A 21,983-nucleotide genomic window follows, 5' to 3' on the forward strand; every position below is an offset into this window, starting at 1 on the left:
TTCTAAATCTGCCAATTAATTATACTAATATTATAAATGAGAAAGTAAATGTTTCTATATATTACCCTTTCACGGCTAAACCACTAACCGAAACCACAAAATTTGGTATAAAGCAAGCAACACATACCGTTCTGTCCTAACAAGAGGACGAAAACGCGGGCGAATACTAGTTATTTTATCAATCAATTAAACAAAACGTTGAGAACAATAAGTTATCCCGTAAACACAAGACTTCACCTCTGTGTATTTTCATCTCTCAAGTTATAATAATAAGTCGTTATAACAAAATAAATTCGTACTCACATAACGCTAGTCACAAAAAGTGACCGCGTGAAATAATTCAAATATAAAATAATTAAGTACTTGGAATTATCCACAACCGATTTTAGTAGTTTTCCATGTAACTGTGGTTAAGTTTTTATCTATTGTTGTTAAGAAGTCGAAGAGTCTGCTGATTTTCAGTGCACGGGTCTGCACTGTGGCCACAGGCTTGCTCTCGCTGTTATTATTTAATTGTAGTATATGTTTAGTTAGTGAAGCTACTTCTTTCAATGTTTTATTACAAAACAACAACACAACGCAGATTCATTTGTCGATAAAAACTGGTCTGACTGTACGCAAACGAACACGGCGTAGGCCTCTTGTGTGCGGCACACTGTAAATATTACGTAATATTCACATCTGATTGGATAGACTAATGTTTTTTAGAAAGACAGAGGAGCAAAGGCCCAAAATATGTAGTACGTAAGTGGCCACCTTCGCCCACAGACACTGTCACTAACAATGGGAACTTTGTATCACCCTTCACCTTCACCCTTTAAACCGGTGATTGCAGAGAAGGTCCACGTCCAGCAGTGGGACAGTTCCTGTATAACTTATTCAAACTAAATAAAAAATGTATAATATAAAAACTTTTCCCTTAGAATACTGTGCAAGTGTATCGGACACGACAGGAATACCAAAAACTTGGACATCCCAACGCGCATGCGCAAACCTCGGCAACACAGCCTTTATACACGTTAAATTAATTAAAATTCAAAAGTAATCGACTTTATCGTTTATCGCTATACCCGTTAGTTAAATTGCTGGTACGATCCGTAAATAATAAATGCAATAATAATATGCATTTATTCCACAAGTCGCATCTTTGTTTGCGAAACGCGGAAGGCGAGTAATTCAAACATATCGACAACTTTATAAACAAACAATAATATCAGTTCTCTTCCATTTTGGGAACAATAAACGTTGATCTTAAAATAATATTATTTTAAATCGATTCATCCACATTAAATACAATTATTCAAGAAGCATTCGTCCAATCAATTCAGTTCAATCATTTCCTTCAGCAACAGTACGTGACGATGTCCACTTTATGTCTCTTCTTCTTCAATGGATTTTGGAGCTCTAAAATATTGTGTTTACTTTTACCGCCGAGCACGTGATGAATAATTATAAGGGCAAGGCCCATTATACAGTAACGGTTCACAACGAATGCAAAACAAAATAAAAAATTTGTTTGTCAAAATAGTTAAACTTTTATTCTTATATCCCAATCTAAGCTAAAATTGCAAACACAAATGTAACTTCGTCTATCTGTTAAGCTTTCGCAGCTAAGCTATTCCGATTTTGATGAAATTTGATATGAAGTAAGCTTGAACTCCAAGAAAGGACATCATCATATACAGCCCACATTTATCCACTGCTGAACATAGGCCTCCTCACAGGCGCGCCAATTCTCCCGGTCCTGTGCTAGTCGCATCCATTAAGCACCCGCCATTTTCCTAAAATCGTCTGACCATCGGGCGGGTGGTCTGCCCACTGGCCTTTTTGCTTCTCCAGGCCACCACTCCGAAAAGAAAGGACATAGGCTACTTTTTCATACCCCTCTCCTAATACACGGGCGAAAGCGCAGGCGAAAAATAGACATAACATAACATTTTAACACAATCTAATAGTGCCTAGCAACCTAGCAAATTAAACTGCTAACTAACTAAACTAACTGTATAATAATTATGACCTCTTAAGAATTTTGGGTATCGTATTTTAATTATGCACGTAATTTAATGGCACTGTCTCAGAATCCATCACACAAGTGCTAACATCAATATTACTTGCAACTCTATCATCAGATGTAACCTGCAGAAGAAGTCACGTCGGGTCGCTAGTTCAATACAAGAAAATACAGGTACCGGAATAGCGCTTGAAATATGAACCGAGTACGAGACTACTTTTACAGACTGTGTCATACGAGTACATACAACTATGTCTCCACTCTCGTCAAACGCTACTTATACTAAGAGTTTCGAATTAATTGTACAACACGTGTATAATGTCAGTATTTTTTTTTCGATCATTTAGCATTTCTATATCGAACAATCCATTTATTGTTTGTTTTTCGGGGATTGGGGATTCAAATAATGTGCGATACATATTTTGCAAAATGTTTTCAAGTCTATGTATCACAGCTTAGGCTGTATATCGTTTAGCAGTCGGTCAGGTCAGGGTTATATCGATAAAATAGACATAAGTGAATAAAGTAAGGAGTGAATTATATTCGCGACACGTCAAACATACTTCACAGTAAGTATTTTCCTCGTGCACGGCATTTCCCGCGATGAGGAAGGTAAATCTGAGACAACTCGTCTGATCGCACTAACAAAGTCGTACTTACATTTAAATAAATATTATTATAACTAGCATTTCGAAATTTCTGAGATTTTTTACATACAATGACAAAAAAACATATATACAAAACCTTAGTAAGGAGGTACCTTGAATATTGTAGTATTATCTGGAACCCCATTAGGTAATTTACAAGAAAAACAGTGAACGAATCCAGAAGAGATTTCTTTGGCATCTTTGCTACAGTGAAAAATTTACTAAGCAACTACAAAGCTACTATGACTGTTTAAAGTACTACAAGAAGAAGAAGTTTATTGGATGTGTCTTTTCTTCATGGTGTGGTTAACGCTAAAATCGATTGCTCACAATTAATTTCTACATTAAAATAAACGTCCCATTAAAGTCACTCATGTTGATAAGTACATTCCTTTTTAAACTTACTCGTTCAAGTCTAACTTAGGTTTATTTTATTTTTATTTTTTAGGGAATTGGAAGGCGGACGAGCATATGGGCCACCTGATAGTAAGTAGTCACCAACACCCATAGACATTGGCATTGTAAGAAATGTTAACCATCGCCTACATCGTCAATGTGCCACCAACTATTATTATATTGTGTTTAATTTTTTTTTTTCAATTCTTTCGTTATTATTTAAGATGCTTAGTTTCATTTTTGCATGTCGTGGTTACATTTAAGTATGGCAACTTTTACCCTTAGACCTATTAGTTTGTAATTATTACTGTATGTCAGTTCTGTTCTGTTCTGTTCTTGTGGAGTTTAGTTTTCGAAATTCGATGAGAGACGATTACGTTTTTGCGAAGTTAGCATCTCATATTTTCAAAACTGTTACTTCTATTTTCTATATTTATGGATATATTTACGAAATTATAAATATAATAATTTTAAATATTTAAATAATTTATTTACTTTTCTATTTTTAAGCGTAACGTAATATGTATGCGAATGTTATAATCAAAGTACTGTGTCATTACATCAATATAATAAGTAAGTTGTAAAATTAGACGCCATTGCAATTTACAATAAAGAAGCAACTGAGTTAGTAGTAAAACCGTCAAAATGATCTATAGACACGCCTCTAGTCTAATCTTACTGTAGGCCCACGTGTTTTCTTCTCATCATTATTCAAATATCTTTCAAAAACAGTGCCATATATTGCAATTTGGACGCTGTGCAATCAATGCGATCAATATATTATGACTACTGTTTAGACTTTGAATCGTTTGAACCAGTTAAGCATTTTTAGGGTAAATGGTGAATGAATAAAACTTCGCTTTAATCGTATTCTCCTTTTTTGAAGACAGTTAAACCAAGGTAATGCCAACTATTATTCAATTGCTTTAGAATTTTTTTAGATAAATGAAACATATGAATATGTTGAAGATATTTGAACAAGCCAAACGAACGATATGAAAACAATTTTCGTACTTAGTATTAGTTTAGGAACGTCAAAGTTTTTTACCGTGTATTCACCTAAACGCATACGAATAAATATAAACTCATTTTTTTTATAATTTTAATATGTAAGTAATTTCTTAAGCACCCGCTATTTTATTAATATGTTTACCAATTCAAGAAATTAAGTAATTTCAAGTCGAATTCCAGACTGACGAAGCTTATTCCAAATTTCCCATAAAGGCATTAGGTATCTGTCTGTATCTATGTATCTATAAATAGTATAAAACAAAGTTGCATAACTTCTCACCCCTAACTCCTTTTAAACTACGCGTCGGGTTTTGGTACGGTTTTAACTAATAGATATAGCATGAAACGGAACGGGTTACATATACAATTGGTACCTAAATATTGTGTACCAAGTGGCTGTTTTGTCAAAACACCGACGTAGTTCGCTAGGAGACTAACGCTTAGGAGATTCGGTTTACATCGAAGCAATGTACCAGTAAATTGTAAGTCTTAAATAGATCTACAGAACAGTCCGCGATAGTATAATACGTTTATTTCTACGGTACGCTCACAACTATTTATATCTATTACAGATTTGTAAAAAAATATGTGTTTCCTATAATTTGTGAAATAATTTTCTCGAATTATTATTAATCCTTATTCAGATAAGTTACCTTGGGAATTTAATATATGTTGAAATTTCTAAATTACGTGTAACCGGCGGTCAGCCGGCACACTGCCGCCGTAGCCATTCGCACCACGGCAACAGCGTTTCTTCTTTAAGTTATTTCATATATTATTATGATTTTTCAAGAATAAGACTTGAACCATTTCTTTTAATTTTAATGAAATGTTTAAATTAATTGTTCTATATTTAAGTAATTTGAATAATAAATTGTATTTTTTTTCTATTTATTACGTTGTTAACTCTTTTAATTTAGATTTCTTCTTATGGAGCATCACGGTACATGCGCATGCGATCCCGTGGCGCTCTTCGTTAAGACGGAAAGGGTACCGCTAGTTTTTTAGTGGGTAGGTATTCCGATGTTCAGGGTGCACTCGGCGCTTTGGACACCGGCGAGTCCCACATACCGGGGAGACGCGTAATTCGCTTTTTCAGCGTAAAAAATGTTTATACAAAACATTTTTTGTATAAACATTTTTTACGGTGATGGTTTGTAATGAATAAAATCAAAAATTGCTGAACCAAATTGAAAAATTCTTTCACTTACAGAAAGCTACATTATCAGCGAGTAACATAGGCTTTTATTTTCAAGAAAATTAGAGCTTCCTACGAAAATTGCAATAATGTTACTCAAGATGACATTTTTTTCTCTATTCTTCTATCTATATTCGTATTATTAGTTTTAGGACGGACAAATGCTATAATATAGTATGTTCATATGTTGCATATTCATTTCAGATATACCTAGCTTAATATAAAATAGTCGATTTAGGCTGTTATATAGCGAACGTGATAACTACTAAAGGTATACAAAAATACTTCGTAGGTATATGACCTTCGTAAAACTCTAAAATGTCTACAAAACAGTCAATGATATTATTTTGTTAACCATATTTTTAAAGGAAACGAAAAATGAATAACACATTTAGTTTAATTTAATTGTCACTTAGTATAATGTTATTTGATACTTTGGGATATCATATATGAAATAAGGATTAAAATGCTTAATTTTAAATTAATATTTATTTATTTATTTTATTAAGGATCATCAGCAGTCACTACACTTACATATGTAATAATAAAAACACATTCAAACTTTACATAAAGTGTGCGACTATTCAAAACGGCCACAATATGCGTTTTAAGGTACAATATACATTTTTTTTGTATTACTTATAACATATTATAAGATTTTGCTAACTACATTTTTATGAAAATAGATTTAAGAAAATAATAATAATAACATTGAAAATAAAGCCATAAATATTATAATTACCGAGTGCACTAATTTCATTTATGTTAATAAATATTTTATATCTTTTTAAATTTTGATAAGGATGTATACTTTAAGATGTAATAAGTGGAATAAGGATTAATGTGTTTATTAATTTTAAATAAATATTGATAAACATTGCTAATAGTAAAACTGCAATTCGCACCATTAATTTTACAAATATTACGAGATATTTAAATTAGTGTATGGAAAATACGTAGCGATATGTATATATTTTATTTTATGCTCATAACACTGTACTGTATAAGCGAATATATCGATAAGCGAATGTACGATTATTTATTTTACCCGTACGAAGTCGCGATAAGTAGCTAGTATTAGAAAAAAAATATTTCTGAAGGCGTTAATTCGAAAATCTTTCTCGATCCTCATTATAAAATCATCGTGACTTTCAAATAACAATTTAATTTTACTTAACAACCAAAAATACAATCAGTTTATTTACTAGGTCGTGTGTTTTAGAGTTTTTGCTAATTAGTTACCCTTTAAATATCTTTAACTGAAGAATGATGAAAAATGAACTAAGCTGTCAACTGTGTTTAATACAAGTATTGGCAAATTAAATTCCATGTATTAGATGGCTGTAAGACATGTCATGGCAGTCGTATCAACTATCAATATTGGGTATAATTTATAATATATTTTTTAATTTTATTTATTATTTTCATCAAAAATATTACTTATACCCCATCTTATTGCTTCTACTGGTGACAGGAGGACTGGTTCATTTTTCACCCAGAGAATCGGAATTGCGATTCATTAAGTCTAAATGTCCGTAGCAGTGATGCCAAGTGCCAACTATATTTTTAAGGGATTGCACCTAGGATAAATAGTATTTTGCTGATAAGTTTAGGAAAACAAATTACGCATTAAAATTTATAAAAAGTTGCTACCTTTTGTGTATTTTTTGCGTATGCTACATACCATAGACATACAATTATATTCTTAAAATGAGTAAAAACAAACATTCATAAACGATGACAAAAGGTATTGTCGAATTTTTAGTTGGTACATTGACTTCTTATATCGACAAAATGAAGTTAATGTTATTGTATTTTTATGAAAATTGAAAGATTTCAATATATCTTTTTTCTTTCGTATGATTGGCAACACTGGTCACACGCTGGTCATCACTCAGGCCAGAACTGACAGTTGACACTGACAATCTAGTTCCTTATGTGCTGTCAAATGTCGTACTTTTTATTACTGCACTAATTCTTGGAAACAATTTGATAATTAAAGAAAACCCTTAACCGTTATCAAACCCTATCTGATATTATAAGCATGTCGACGTGAATTGTTTTATGTACAATTAAACAAAATGTTTTCACGCTACGTAGTATCGCAAGTTAAGCATAATTCTTACTTTCTCGTGGGGTTAGGGATAGGCCTATGGCTAGCATTAGCGACGATACCTTTAGATGAAGAGGTGACAGCCTGCGAGCCAACAGCGACGGTAGGTGCGCCAGATGAGTTTGAGCCACACCGCGAGGAACGTCCGCTGGGCCCCGCGGGCCAGGCAGGGCGCAGCGTGCAACGACCGCGGTATTATAGCACTGAGCTGGGTATGCGAGGGGGATTGCTTGCAGGTTTGTAGAAGTTAATAAAATATACCTTAAATTACTGTTTCTAGAAAAAAAATAAAATAGTTTAGTTATATTTGTCACTGATACCTATTATATCTGTATCTTGCAAATAGTGTTTAGTGTAAATTTTGTAGAGTTAGCTTATTTTATTCAATATATTATTAATCATTCTACATATTCCAGGCGTCCTTAGTTCAGAAGATGTTCTAGAAACTCGTGCAGCGGCTCTTAACCAAACCGCAGCACGCCTTCAACCGGCTCTTCGATTTTTTATCACAGCAAGTGCTTTGCAAGCTGCCCCAGGTCGAGCAAATGTTGTTGGCTTCACTGATACAAGAGAAATGCTCAAACCATTTCATGCACTCAAATATCTCGCTGATAATTATTTAGAAGAATATGATTTCTTCTTTCTGGTATCTGATACATCATTTGTAAATTCTCGCAGACTGACTGAGCTTGTATCAAAATTAAGTGTCAGTCAAGATATCTATATGGGTACAATTGCCAATGACGACACACATTACTGTACTCTAGGTGAGTAAATTGTAAACTTAAAATTTGACAGAATTTAAAAGACTGTACACCTTACCCTTACCACTCTATAAGTTGAAATTTCCAAATATCCTATCTTAACAGATGCTTCCATTATGAAATAAACCTATGTTCCAAGTTTCAGTTTCACAAAGTCAGTAGTTTTGGTTCTGTTGATAGTCAAAATAAAATTTTGTAATTTATAGATTTTGTATTTGTAAACAATAGAATTATCGCATTCTTCTAAACTAAACAAAAAACAAAATTTTTCTTCTTTCTCTTCAATCATTTTATTTGAATCGGAGACTGTCAAAGCCTGTACTATCGTTTCAAAATACACACCATAGACCAGTGAAGAACCAGCAAAACCAACTTAGCCAGGAAATTATTTTTTTAATAGTGTATAAATAATAAGCTCTTAGTACAAATAGTTACAATAAACAAACAACTTCAGTAGAATAGCAAACTATGTTTAGAGGGCGGCATCCTGCTGTCTAACTCGGTGCTGCGCGCCGTGCACGGCGAGCTGGACTGGTGCGTGCGCAATTCGTACTCGCCGCACCACCACGAGAATCTCGGGCGCTGCGTGCTGCACGCCGCGCACCTGCCCTGTGCCTCTGCCGCGCAGGTAGGTGCTGCCACCCTGACTCTCATGTGCCATCTCCGATATACTTTAATATGTGCCTTCGACAGGGCGAGAGCTACGTGTCCATGCCGATAGAGGGTATCGCAGAACCCGACGGGGGCGTGAAGAAAGCGTTGGTGGACGAGCTTGCCGACGCCGTAGTGGCGCACCCTGCACTGGAGCCCGAACACTTCTACCAGCTGCATGCTTTCGTATCGCGAGTAAGAAAACAACTGAGTCGATACTAGTCGTCACTATGGTTACTTAATCGGCCAGCATCTCACTTACGAGTAATATTTATTGAAACCTCACATAATTCGTCCGCAGGTGTACCTCGAGCGCGCGCAGGCGGAGGCGGCCCGCGAGCGCGCGCGCGCCGCCCTCAGCGCGCGGCGCCACCCGCGCGGCTTCCGCAACGCGACGTGGCCGCCCGCGCTGCGCGACGACGCGGGGCTCGCGCCCGCCGCGCCGCCCTCCAGGTCGCTCGCGACAGACACTACTTTTTGTTCCATTCGTTTGCATTTAGACCGCAGTCTGTTTGTAACTCGACACGCGAGACCTTCTCCTATCATCATGTTTCTCTACTCGTAGCTATTCCTCATTTAATTTAATTTCATCTCTTTTAGGTTCGATCACCTGCGCTGGACTCGCTTCAACCTGACGCACGCGTACATGCCGGACGACCACCGCGCGCTGGCGCCGCTCTCGTCAGCGTACAAGGAGGCCGTCGACGTGGGTTCCGCTCCGATCGGACGCGTTCTTTCACACACCTCGTGGCAATACACACCCTATCGTCTCCGCGCAGATGATCGTGGAGGAGGTGCGTGCGTGGGCGGCGCGGCGCTGGGGCGTGGTCGACGGGGCCGACGCCGTGGCGCTGGAGGAGGGCGCCTGGTGCTGGGAGCCGCCGCGCGCTCTGCGGTACCGCATGCTGCTGCGCGTGCCGCGCGCAGAGGTGCGTGCGCGACCTCCTCCCCGTGCGAACGGTCGGCGCCCGCTGACGTGTCGCGTCGCTGTGCAGGGCTCGAGCGCGCTGGTGCAGGTGGAGGCGGCGCGAGCGCTGGGGGCGGCGCGCCTGGCGCCCGCGCGGTACGTGACGGAGAGCGCGCGCGTGCTGCTGCTGCTGCCGCTGCCGGTGCCGCACGCGGCCGCGCTGCCCGCCTTCCTGCACCGCTACGAGAGCGTTTGTCTGCAGCGCGACGCCAACACCGCCCTTACCGTCGTGAGTACACCGAGCTCTCGACTGTCGACTCGTCTCGCCGGAGTTTCGCAAATATCACAGCTGCACTGGTCACATCGCAGGTAGTCGTCCCGACGAGCGAGAGTCCGTCTGCGGAGGAGGACGCGGCGCTGGCGGCGGCGCGTGAGGCTCTCCGAGCGCTGGGAGAGAAGCACCGCGGTGCTCAGCTGGAGGTGCTACTGGCTGCGCGCGGTCCCGTGGAAGCCGATGCGAGCGAGGTGGAGCTGCAGCAGTACGCGGCGCGCGTGGCTCTCACGACGGCGATACCGCGCCTCTCGCGCGACGCTCTGTTTCTGCTGTCGCTGCCGCACATGGAGTTCACCGAGGATTTCCTCAATAGGGTACGACCGCTGGCGGGGCCCTCCAATATTGCTTCATGTCGTCGAGGAATATTTGAATTGCTACCACTAATAATATTTATGCAAGTGTTATAAAAGTTTTACTTCGAGCGAACTTTAAGTACCATTTTTGGTTTCGAAAATGTCCACCAGGTCACAGGAGATATCACGATACTGCAGTTTGATAAACGTTGAGAAAATGTTAAAAGATTTAATTTCGAATATCCTATGATTATGATATTATATCCATTTGTCGAGTCGTGTAACACGAGCGTCGGGTGCGGCAGGTGCGCATGAACACGATCGCGGGCGAGCAGTGGTTCCTGCCGCTGCCGTTCGCGCGCTTCTCGCAGTTCGCGCACCCGCAGGTCGCGGACGCGCGCGGCGCGCGGGCGGCGCTCGACGCGGGCCGCTTCGCGCCGCGCGCCGCGCCGCTCGTGCTCGCCGCCACGCGCCGCGACTACGACGACGGTTAGCGCCCGACTTACTTGAATTTTATTGTTATTTAGCAATCGATTAGAGCGTAGTGACACTATGTTCTATGTTTAACTTTTGAATTCGCAATGTTGGACATATATTATAATTATAAACATCATAAATGCGAAAGTATCTGTCCGTTACGTTTTCACGATTGAATAGATTTTGATTAAATTCGGTATGCGTTTCATAATACATACATACATAGGTCGAACTTGTCCACGAAAATAAAAAAAAAAACCACAAAGATTTAATTTAATTATTCAGTAACTGCACCTAGGATGGATTCAATTAATAATTCTATTCCTATTTATTACAACCAATTTTTGCGGACGAAAGAACCACATAGAAGGAACTCCCATCTATAGTCGATTAACCGAATCGACTAGCCGGACGTCCGTCGTCGGCGCGACTCGGAATCGAGTCGCGAGGTACACGAAAGAAATACGGGCCGGCAGGGAGAGTGGAATACGAGTTCTGATAGGGATTAACATCGCGTGCCTGGGCCCGCAGCGCTGGCGGCGTGGGCGGCGCGCGGCGGGCCGGCGGCGCCGGGCGCGGCCGCCGTGCTGAGCGCGGCGCCGCTGCGCGCCGTGCGCGCGCCCGAGCCCGCGCTGCTGCTGGCGCCGCGCGCCGCGCCCTGCGCCCCGCGCGACGGAGCCGCCGCCGCCGCCGGCCCCCCGCGCGACGGAGCCGCCGCCGCCGCCGCCGCCGCCGCCCCCGCGCTCGCCTGCCTGCGCCGCTCGCGCGCGCGCGCGTTCGCCGACCTGCAGCTGGGCGCGCGACACTCGCTCGCCAAGCTGCTGCTGCAGACGCAGGCCGAGCTCGCTTGACCTCTCGCGATTACGTGATATGTGATCGCAAAAATAAAAATGTTTTGTACTTTTCGGCAGATTTTTATTTCATTCCGTTTCGAAGTTGATCATTTTTGTAATCTCAGAATCTCGTGTCGATCGGACTTCGCTCGTGACCTGTTATAATGACATATTTTTTTTGGAGAACTTAAATCTTATATCGGTAAATGTTAAAAATTGACCAAATAATGTTTCAAAAACTTTATCTCTACAATAAATAAAGTAATTTTATTTAACTTCTGTTTCATCTTTACACAAAAAAGTACCTAAACTGACACATGTGGAGCAAAAAATACTAAAAGCAGTCTGATTAGAATAATTAAAAACGGAGCAACGGTGGTGTGAAACACGAGTTGATGATTATTATAAAAATTTATAATTAAAATAACCTACGCACACAAGAGTAATAAATTACGAAGTGTCAATAAGTTACGAACGCAGCGACAAGTATTTTTGGTATAGTACTCTTGTCGTATATAATCGCAAGTACAGGTATAATAAGAAAACACGCAGCAAATCTTAATCACGTTTATTAAATGAAACGTAAACAATAGTACAGGAAGCAACTCAACGCGCGGCCGCCGTCGCCGCGACGCCCCATTATATCTCAATCTCTTTAAACTCTAACAACGAATCATTGTAACAAATATTTCACTAACGGACTTGTAACAAATAGACGACACGTCACGAGGTTTCGTTGAACCGTCGACTTCAACTTTAGGGGAGGTCGCAGCGACCTGGCGACCTGACGCTATTAAAATTAGAGTCTTTTATTAACTAAGGAGCGACCGCTCAGGAGCGGTCACGATGCACTTAACAAACTTACCTTTCGAAGCTCAACTACAGCCGACGGACCAATGGCCGATTAATCACTGAGTATCGGTGTCGTGTGCGACCAGCGCTCCGTCGAGTGTATGTTTGTAAAATACATCATATAATGTAAACATGCAATAGGCATAAGCACAGTGCAACAATCACTGACGCTCTGGAATAGTTTCGTAGTAATAAAATGCAAATATTGTTCAGTACGAATACTTATTTTAAAAAACGAACATTTGTTCCTAATAAAAATATATAACATACCCATAATATAAAAGGGGACGGAGCGGTCGCCGCGTCCCGTGCCGACTGGAATGTTGCGTTAGTCCGACCGACGGCCGAGTACGTTCGGACACGCAGGCGGCGACCGACCCGCCCACTTTATCGTCAAAATGTACATCGAGGGTTCGAGAGGAGCGCTCGGACGACAGGCACGAATAATTTTGAGGTAGGTATAAACGACGCTCGGCTCGCACGTTCGTTATAGACATCTTATACACATTAAATATAATACTCAAGATTAAAATTACTCAATATCACGTCACGCGTCACGTGGCCGCCGACGACGCCGCTAGCCCTCCGGGGACAGCTCGCCGTTCTGCCGCGGACCGTCCTCGACCTGCCGACGGACGACGTCGTAAGTATTCTTGCAGCCAAAATCTTTATTCAATATAGAAGCATTACACTTACTTATTGTATATGTGTACACAAAAATCTACCACCGGTTTGGAAATAAGCACCTCAGACCTGAGAAGAGCCGGCGAAAGGAACTCAGCGGTTTTTTTTTTAAATCTCATCCTTTACAATAAGTAATATACCTGGAGGCGATCGTTTCATTCCTAAGGTGTGCAATCATTTAAAAAGTAATTGGTTGTGTAATATCCTTCAGCACCCAAGCGTTCCGTAACGATTCTTTTATTTTCGCAATTGAATATTTTTGAGTTTTCTGCCAGGGTCTATTTGCAAATTTATTAATATGGGGGTCCTATTGGAGCTTAGAATCTATGGTGATGTTAAGAAATTCTGTTGCTTGTACAGCATCTAAAGCTTCTCCATTTAAAAGTTTCCGTTTTTACAAATTTCACGTTGGGAGTAGTAAATTTAATACATTTTGTCTTTTTACTGTTTAACAGTAAATTATTAGCACTAAACCAAAGTACTTTTTCAGAGAGAGCATTGTTCACCTCGTCACCATATACTGAGAACGTCTTTTTTATTTTAAAAATTAAGGAAGAGTCATCAGCAAACAATACTATCTCATATTTATTATTTAGTAGATGTGGCAAGTCATTTATATACATGAGGAAGATAAATGGATCAAGAATAGATCCTCGAGGGACCCCCACACCAACCGGAGCCCCGGGAGATCTCTTTCCATTCATATCAACCCACGATCGAATCCGATCGCTCAAAGACGAAATCAGGAGGCCGAGTGCTGCGTGACGTAGCTACCCGATCAACGTCTCATATAGCACCGGAGGAGAGCGCTCCGGGCCGGCGCGGAACTCACCCGGCCGGCGTCGGCGGGCAGCGCGCGCGACGGCGGCGGCGGCGCGCACAGCGTGGTCCACTCGCCGTCGGGCTCGTACAGGCACTCGACGCAGGCGAGGAACTCCTTGCCCGAGAAGCCGCCGGCGGCGTACAGCACGTCGTGCAGCGCGGCCAGCGCGGGCGCGGCGCGCGCGCGGCGCAGCGCGGGGCCCGCGCGCCACGCCGCCGCGCCGCGCGCCAGCAGCGCCGTGCCGCGCAGCGACGCCGCGCCCGCCGAGCCGCCCGCCGCCACGGCCAGCCCGCGCCACACGGCCGCGCCCACCGAGCGCCGCGCCGTGCCCAGCGGCGGCCCTGCGCACGGGGGTGTTGTCACCGCGAGGGAATAGGGTCGTGCCGCGCACTTCACGAACGTATGTCCCGGGAAGTGAAACAAGACTGCCATCGTCGGAGTCCATAGGGTACTTGACGCGGTCGTTCCGAGGGCACTTGCAGCACCAATATTGGCGAGGTGCCGACACTACGAGATAGCGCGTGTCATGACACCGTAATGCCCGAGACGCGCTCGCTCGCTCGGTGTGAAACGTGTGCAGTAAATGTACACGTTTCACACCGATCTCCGAGCGCATTAGCGACATCAGAGGGACAAATCGTTACCTTCGATCCAGGCGGAGGAGCGACCGTCGAGGGGCAGCATCTCGGTGGAGGCGATACAGTTCCAGGCGTCACAGCCGCCGAACACCCACAGCGCGTCCTCCCACACGACGCCGGCGCACTGCGAGCGGCCCGTCACCAGCGCCGGCGCGTCGCTCCAGCGGTCCTCGTCCGGCGAGTAGCGGTGCACGGCGCGCAGGCTGCGGCCGCCGGCCCAGCCGCCCACCACGTACAGCGCCCCGCGCGCCTCGTCCGCCGCCGCCGCCGCGTGCGAGCGCGCCAGCGGCATGCGCGCGCGGGCCCGCCACGAGCCGCCGCCCGCCGCGTCCTCCTCGAACACATCGACCGAGTCCAGCTCGGTCTGCCCGTCCGACCCCCCGAACACGTACAGCGAGTTGCCGAGACGGGCGGCGGGGAAGCGCGCGCGAGCCCGCTTCATATCTGGTAGCGGCGACCACGAGTTGGTCTGCGGGTCGTAGGCCTCTGCGGCACGAAGCACGCGAGCGCGGTCGTAACCGCCGCAGACGACGAGTCGCTGGCCGAGCGCGGCCGCGCCAACCGCGCAGCGCCCCACCGTCATGTGTGCGCGAACCTCGCCCGCGCACTCGGGCTCCGGCGGCGCCTCGTCGGGCCGCGTGCCTCCCAGCCTGCCCCCGCGCGGGCCCTCCGCGTTTCCCACACGCCACGCCACTCGGGCTCCGGCCAGCCTTCCTCGAATCGCCACCACCGCACGCGTCACGCCCGCGCCGGCTCCGCCTCCACCGGCGCCGACGCCGGCCCGAGCCGCTATAACCGAGCTCTCGCCCAGGACCTGCACAAGTCGTAGATTTTAGTTTCCGCGTGTCACTTTTTCTTGCTCGAGTCGCCTGTCGTGCACGGCGGCGGCGATACCTCGTCGTCGGCGGCGCGGTCGGGCGGCTTGTCTCGGCGCCGCTGTCCGCGCTCCCGCTCGCGCGCCTCCCGGCGGTACTCCTGCAGCTCGGGGGCGTCACCGCGCGCCGCCGGCAGCTCGCCGCAGTCGCGCAGTGAACCTTTGGCGTCCACAAATAGAAGATGAGTCCGAGAGCACAACTCCTCCAACTGTAAGCAAAAACGACCTCTTTCTGTCCGACGTTTTCCTCCATACATAAATGTCTATTGAGTAGTCGTGACTCCCGACTTACGTCGACGTCTGCGGCGTGATGGTCCCGCAGCCACGCCAGCGCGGCGTCAGCGACGGCCGCGGGAGCCTCCTCGCCACCGTCCGCACTCGTCTCCCGTAACAACTCGATACGAATCAATGGCAGCGCCGCTAACGCACCACTCTCGCATATTTCGTCGAACTGAAAAACAAAAGTTTTCGTAATTCGTAAGATATCGATAATCATAGCTACACTCGAACGAACTGGACTCACGTTCTGCGCTATGAAGGTGTCGAGTTGTGCTCTGTGGTGCGGGGCGAGATCCGGCAGAGCACGCAATGCTAGACAATCGTGGGGTGCGAGGCGGCGCATAAGTCGCTCGGCGAGGTGCGCACGAGCCGGCTCCACGCGCAGTTTCGCCGCGGCGCGGTACAGCCGTCGAGCCGTCGCCGCGTCGCGCACGCGTAGGCGGCCCGTGTAGGCGTACTCCACGAGCTCGCGAAGCGCATCCGCTTCGACGCCGGACACGCGCAAGGTTTCGGGCGCGGCGGCGGGCGGGCCGGCGCCGAGCGCGGCGAGCAGTCGTGGAGAGATGGCGGCCAGCACGGCGCGGTGGGCGGCCACCTCCTCGCCGGCCGCCGCCAGCAGGACGTCGTAGTGCTGACGCGCCTTGCGCAGCGCGTTGAGAGCGGCGAGCGCGCGCGCCGGCGCCTCGGGGTCGTCCAGTGACAACTCCTGCTCGAGTGCGCTGATCTCCTCACCCTCGCTGTCGTCCGACCTCGACGCCGCTGATGTCGCCCCGCCTGACCACAAAGCGCGTTATTCACGATTCTCTATTTCTTTAAAAGTTATTATATTTTTATGATTTATTAGTTACCCCGCTCTGAGAATCGCACAGACGTCATTTGGGCCAAGAGCTATCTTGCTCCAAAGTTGAGTAGGTATATTTTATATCGAATACCAAATGAAAATAACAAACGGTCGTATTATAAGTAAATAGCAGGTAATTGCACAGCGAACTACAATATTATTATAAGAAGTGAATACACTATGTATTATTATATGAGTAAGTGTAACCGGTTGTGCATGAGACGCGGGACGCGAGCTCACTATTGCGAGCACTACAACTCCAGCGAGCTATCCACTAGCGACCCGTCACGCGTAACGACCACGACGCTGATAACCGAACCGAAATTTAAATGACTGTCGAGATGTACCGGCACGTTAAATAGACAAGCGTAAAACTGTTTTAAGAGGAGGCGCACTGTTCTTACATCACACGACCACAAAACGATAAACAACATGACAACCTTACTTTTGATTATTGTTATCTTACGATTAAGCAACGTTATCTGATATTCCATTGATATACTACGTGGGCTTATACTGTAGACAACGTGAAATATATTAGAATCATAAATAGTGAGGAACATAAACAAACAGTTTCAGACGGTAATTGAATCGAATCGTGACTCGAGTCGTTTACGTAAAAAAACATTGTTTATCTTCGTAAACTGCTCGAAGCTACGCTTGACTCGTGTAAATTTAACTTCTATTATTCCCATCGAATTTCGTGTACATTTTTATAACCGAGTCCTTGCGATCGAGACTCGATCAATGTTTCGAGCAACACTTGTACGCGTGAGACGTACTACGCCGAAGAAATTCAAGACTAATCATCTGAATGTTGTCATCAATTGGCTCACCCGTTGTTGCCGCCCACGACTAGTTCGGTCGACCGCAAACCAACACGCGAAATTAGTCGTCAGACTAATAAACTGAATTAATCTTTTATACTTTGACTTATAAAACAGTATTACTCCAAGAACTTCCATACGAGATTAAGACTAGTTTGGAAACATACCTACATCCTACATCATCGAATACGTCGTTTCTCGAGATTTCAAACTACATATGTATGTAGTATAAAATATAGGTATTTAAATACCTATTGCATTTTGCAAATAATTATATATAAATTGCAATGTCCTGTCTGTCTGACTAATGCACAACTTAACCTGTTTACACATTATAAGAAGTATACTATACTGTATTAACATACATGACTTGAATTTTGGAGAAGACAAACAACAGTAACAGTAACATCCTGTTAATGTCCCACTGCTGGGCTAAGGCCTCCTCTCCCTTTTGAGGAGAAACAAACATTCAAATCAAACAAAGCATTTTTAAATTTTGCATTTTAAAATAATCTTAGATGGTCCAATCGACCCGTTCAGTATAATTCCTCCTAGCACGTTTAAGACAAAAAATAAGGTCCTACAAACGTTATAAGACTTATGGACATATACTTAAACGTAAAGGGGGCTACAATATTTTAATATCTTAAATATCTAACAACGCATGAAAGTCTCGCGCTTCTGTCTCTTAATATTAAATATCAACGAAAGAGTACTCGACACGAATGGATGGACGGAGATGCTGAAGCTGCAGCCGACGAACGTCAGTATCAGTAATGAAGTAAGTTGCGATAGAGCGGCTCGAGTTGCGGGCGTCACGTTACCGTGCTAATATTGTAATTGACTTTGCAAAAGCCTTGACTTGTTTATGCGACGTTGGTTTCCTGTTTGCGGATTTTAAATCGATTGAATTACTTTCGATTATATAACGCACAGCGTACCAAAACAATCACAACTAAAAATGAACCAATTATATTCAATGTAAGGAAATACATCGCGAGGTACCTCCACTGCCCGAAAGAGTAGGTAACATTCGACGGGAGCCGATGTCGACCGGATGTCGCCAACGCGCTAACAGAAGAGCCATTTCTTATAACAAGCAACAACAAAATTTTGTGTTGATATTTATTTCACTCAATTACAATTTATTAAATGAACCTTTATGTATATCATATCATAATTACACTTTTATATTTTAGTAAGTATAATTTACTACTCTTTCTGAATATAAATATACTTTATTCAAGTAGCCTCTTACAAAGAGTACAATATAATTTATAGTAGCAACCAATTCAACTATCAGTTACTCTACATTTTTTGAAATGTTTTGTTTATTTTATGTAATACACACTGACATACTCCATGGAAGGTCTGATAATTCAACAAGTACATAATAACATCTATTTTTATTAAATTTGTATATTCGAAGATGAACTACAAGTTTTATCATACATATTAAATTAACAAAGATTGCTTTTAAAACTTTATACTGCTAATCAATAGTTTTGATTATATTAAATGTTGTTTCAATGAATTTATAAGAAAATTTATTTTATAAGCTGTCTGTGTAATATCCCAGACATTCTAATTAATATGATAGTTTAATGCAAGTCTTTTCAACTGAATAATTTGCTTAAATATCTCTCAAAGTAATTATAACTTGTATGTGTGTAAAGGGACATAAAATAGTCGGTAAGTAATAAGAAGCATGTTACCAATATTTACCTATCTATTTATCTGAATTACCTCGTCAAAATCAATTGCAAAGATTACAAACCAATACTAGCAAATAAGTAACAAAATATCCTTTTTATCAATGACATTGATGCCTACAAATTTAACATATAATGAGGATTTGTGGAAACCGTACAACTTATCATAATATATGTACTTAGAGATCTCAGCAATAGTTAAGTACTAGTAATATTTTTTAAAGCCAAGCATATAATGTGACCAACACTCTGAAGACCAAGAATTTAATACAGTGTAACCTTAATATAAAGAGCCTCAACATAATAAATTTCTCGATTTAACAAAATTTTCAAAATCCCCTAGTACCTTTACATTATGAACACATTTATCAAATTTTTTTTTATAATGAATTTTTAATCATTACACTATATAGATAGAAAGTATTATTGACCCCTATTTAATAATAATTTTCAATCTATAAGTTTACATAATGTATCCTATCAATTATAGTTAATTCTACAATAGTAATTCATGTCTTAACAGGTTCAGACACAAGAAATTGTTCGCTTTAACAGGGTAAGCAGATGAGCATCTACATAATGCTGAGGTTAACAAACAACTTTTTTTACCTTGTTAAAACAAATCATATTCCAACCTAACCTCTATACAACAAACCTCATTGTAACAAATTATTTCGTATAATGAATATTTTTTAATTACCTTGAGTTTTGTTATATTGAGGTTGCACTGTAATTACTATAATGTAAACTTTTGCCTGCATTTCATTATAGGAAATATATGCGGCAACAAGGGAAGAATTAAATGCTTATACAAATAAGGTACTCGGAACAAAAAAAATAACCTTGTACTGAGATAGGGAAACACATTGATCTATGATAATAAATTTTGTTGTGATATCTCCCACTTCACTGGCTATCTATGACAGCAGATGCACAATGTGAATGTTTTTAGTAAGTTTAATTACTTTTCTCATTAAAACATTGAAACTCCTCTGTTCTGGAATAAGTTCACTGTATATATATGTTTAAATGACATGTCATGTTTTATGTTGTTATATTATTCCCCTACACTTAACAAGTCTAAAACAATAACAACATACTTTATAGGAACAAAAGGTAGAACAAATTCAAAAGCTTTCACATAACTAGGATGCATACAATAAGATAGATAGAAGATAGAATATGCAAAGATTTAAAGAATTTTAAATTTAACAAGAGAACTTGTGTTACATAGCATTCCACAAATGCTTCTTGATATATCACTTTGCATATTTATCTCATTGATAGAGACACAAATATGATATGTCAAAGTGTTTACCCTAGTAGTAAGTACCAACAGAAAATCTGAAAGAAACTTTACAAAATTAATAGCTATGTTTTTTTATAGCCTTTAATTATCAGCGTTTTAATTACTTGTGATTGATGACATGAATACTTTGAAATGTATAAATAACGATGTTATTAAATTATAGCACAGCCAACTTACCATCTCCATTTCTGTAGTCGTCCTGTGGCTTCATGTCGCCGGAAGCCGGCACAGCGCCGTAGCCCTGCGACCTGCGTCCTGCACACACCACACAACAGAGCAGTGAGCGCACTGCTCGGGTCTCGGTCCCGCGCACTGCCTACGGCCGCGGTGCCGCCCGGTGCATCGGCACTCGACAGTTGGCGGTCCGCACCCGAACATTCGCTAACAAGATTATACTAGAGCACGCGGCGGCGAAGGCCGCGGCGCAGTATCGAGTCGCCAAGTCACATGGCCTGTGCTCGCCCCATTCCGACGCCTACCGCCCGCGCCGCGGCCCACCCGCTGCTCCACATCACAATTTAATTAAACATATTACGCGTTATCTCAGGCGATCAGCCTTCAATCCGCTCAGGAAGCTACGCAGTGCAGACTACAGAACGACACCGCCGTTTAGTTGATCAACGCGACTTGTTTTGAAACTCTGACACTGACAATGACACATAAACGCTGCTCAATAAATAACATCTAACCACTCGCTCTTACGAGTTACGTTTAAAAAAGTAGAAGCAGGTACTATAGACATTGACAATAACAAACCTGTTTGTCGCTCGAGGTTGTTACTTCTAAACAGATATCTCTGGATTATTTTTTTCAATGTTATGTTTCACATTAATCATGCTTAATTATTTAATAATATTCATTGAAATTGCTAGAATGCATTAGCAGGATTTACATTGATGGAGCTAGTAAACACGACACAGATTTAAACTATATTAATTGAATCTATGAATAATGACAAACCAAAATAAATTAATTTAAAATGAGAGCGCTATATATAATAATATATATAAATTCCACTTGTATATTTTAGTAAAGTAACATAAAGTTTCAGAACAACACTGGTTATGGTTATTGTTTGGGGCTACCCGGTAGTATTCGTACTGTGAGACTTCAAAAATAAAATCACCGAGTATGTACTGCTGGTTAGGTAGTGTAATTGTTCTTTTTATGAATTTACAAAAACTTATATTGTACTTTAGAAAAAATATTCCTATAGCGCGATGTAAAATACATCTAACGCCATCTATTGACGTGAAGGTAAACTAAACAATACTAGGCATAATGTAATCTGATCTTGAACATACCGCCCACCAAGGACGGTACTGAAGGAACGTCCTTTTCGAACTTAATTAAAAGTTTTACATATTTAATAAGAAACCAGATAACTAAATATTTTGTGGAATACAATGAACCACTGGCTTGAACTAAACTTAACAGAACAATAATAACTTAAAAATGCTAAGTACCTTAAATTAAATAACAATAATAACATAAAATAAATCTATACTT

General features: G+C 42.3%; 2 protein-coding genes across 3 annotated transcripts; one reads left to right on the forward strand and one right to left on the reverse strand.

Moving 5' to 3' along the window:
* The first annotated feature begins 7,176 nt into the window (after positions 1 to 7,176).
* On the forward strand, positions 7,177 to 11,707 carry LOC126777164 (chondroitin sulfate synthase 2). Its single transcript, XM_050500111.1, has 11 exons — positions 7,177 to 7,612; positions 7,793 to 8,143; positions 8,617 to 8,768; positions 8,834 to 8,986; positions 9,093 to 9,244; positions 9,392 to 9,497; positions 9,571 to 9,720; positions 9,787 to 9,987; positions 10,068 to 10,346; positions 10,631 to 10,814; positions 11,334 to 11,707. Exons 1-11 carry the CDS (start codon positions 7,345 to 7,347, stop codon positions 11,651 to 11,653), a joined length of 2,316 nt encoding a protein of 771 aa, XP_050356068.1. The 5' UTR covers positions 7,177 to 7,344; the 3' UTR covers positions 11,654 to 11,707.
* A 481-nt stretch (positions 11,708 to 12,188) lies between these two features.
* LOC126777175 (kelch-like protein 20) lies at positions 12,189 to 21,163 on the reverse strand. Of its 2 annotated transcripts, XM_050500127.1 has the most exons (8): positions 21,010 to 21,163; positions 20,652 to 20,729; positions 16,030 to 16,559; positions 15,799 to 15,957; positions 15,527 to 15,715; positions 14,639 to 15,446; positions 14,004 to 14,335; positions 12,189 to 13,112 (listed from the first exon to the last, which is right to left on the reverse strand). In XM_050500127.1, the coding sequence occupies exons 2-8, from the start codon at positions 20,683 to 20,685 to the stop codon at positions 13,065 to 13,067; spliced, it is 2,100 nt and encodes a 699-aa protein (XP_050356084.1). In that variant the 5' UTR covers positions 20,686 to 20,729; positions 21,010 to 21,163; the 3' UTR covers positions 12,189 to 13,064. The 2 variants fall into 2 exon arrangements, with proteins under 2 accessions (XP_050356084.1, XP_050356085.1); XM_050500128.1 differs by lacking the exons at positions 20,652 to 20,729; positions 21,010 to 21,163 and adding an exon at positions 16,634 to 17,828.
* Positions 21,164 to 21,983: the final 820 nt, after the last annotated feature.

This window comes from Nymphalis io, chromosome 22 (genome assembly GCF_905147045.1).
Source record: "Nymphalis io chromosome 22, ilAglIoxx1.1, whole genome shotgun sequence".
In the NCBI taxonomy this organism is placed as follows: domain Eukaryota; kingdom Metazoa; phylum Arthropoda; class Insecta; order Lepidoptera; family Nymphalidae; genus Nymphalis; species Nymphalis io.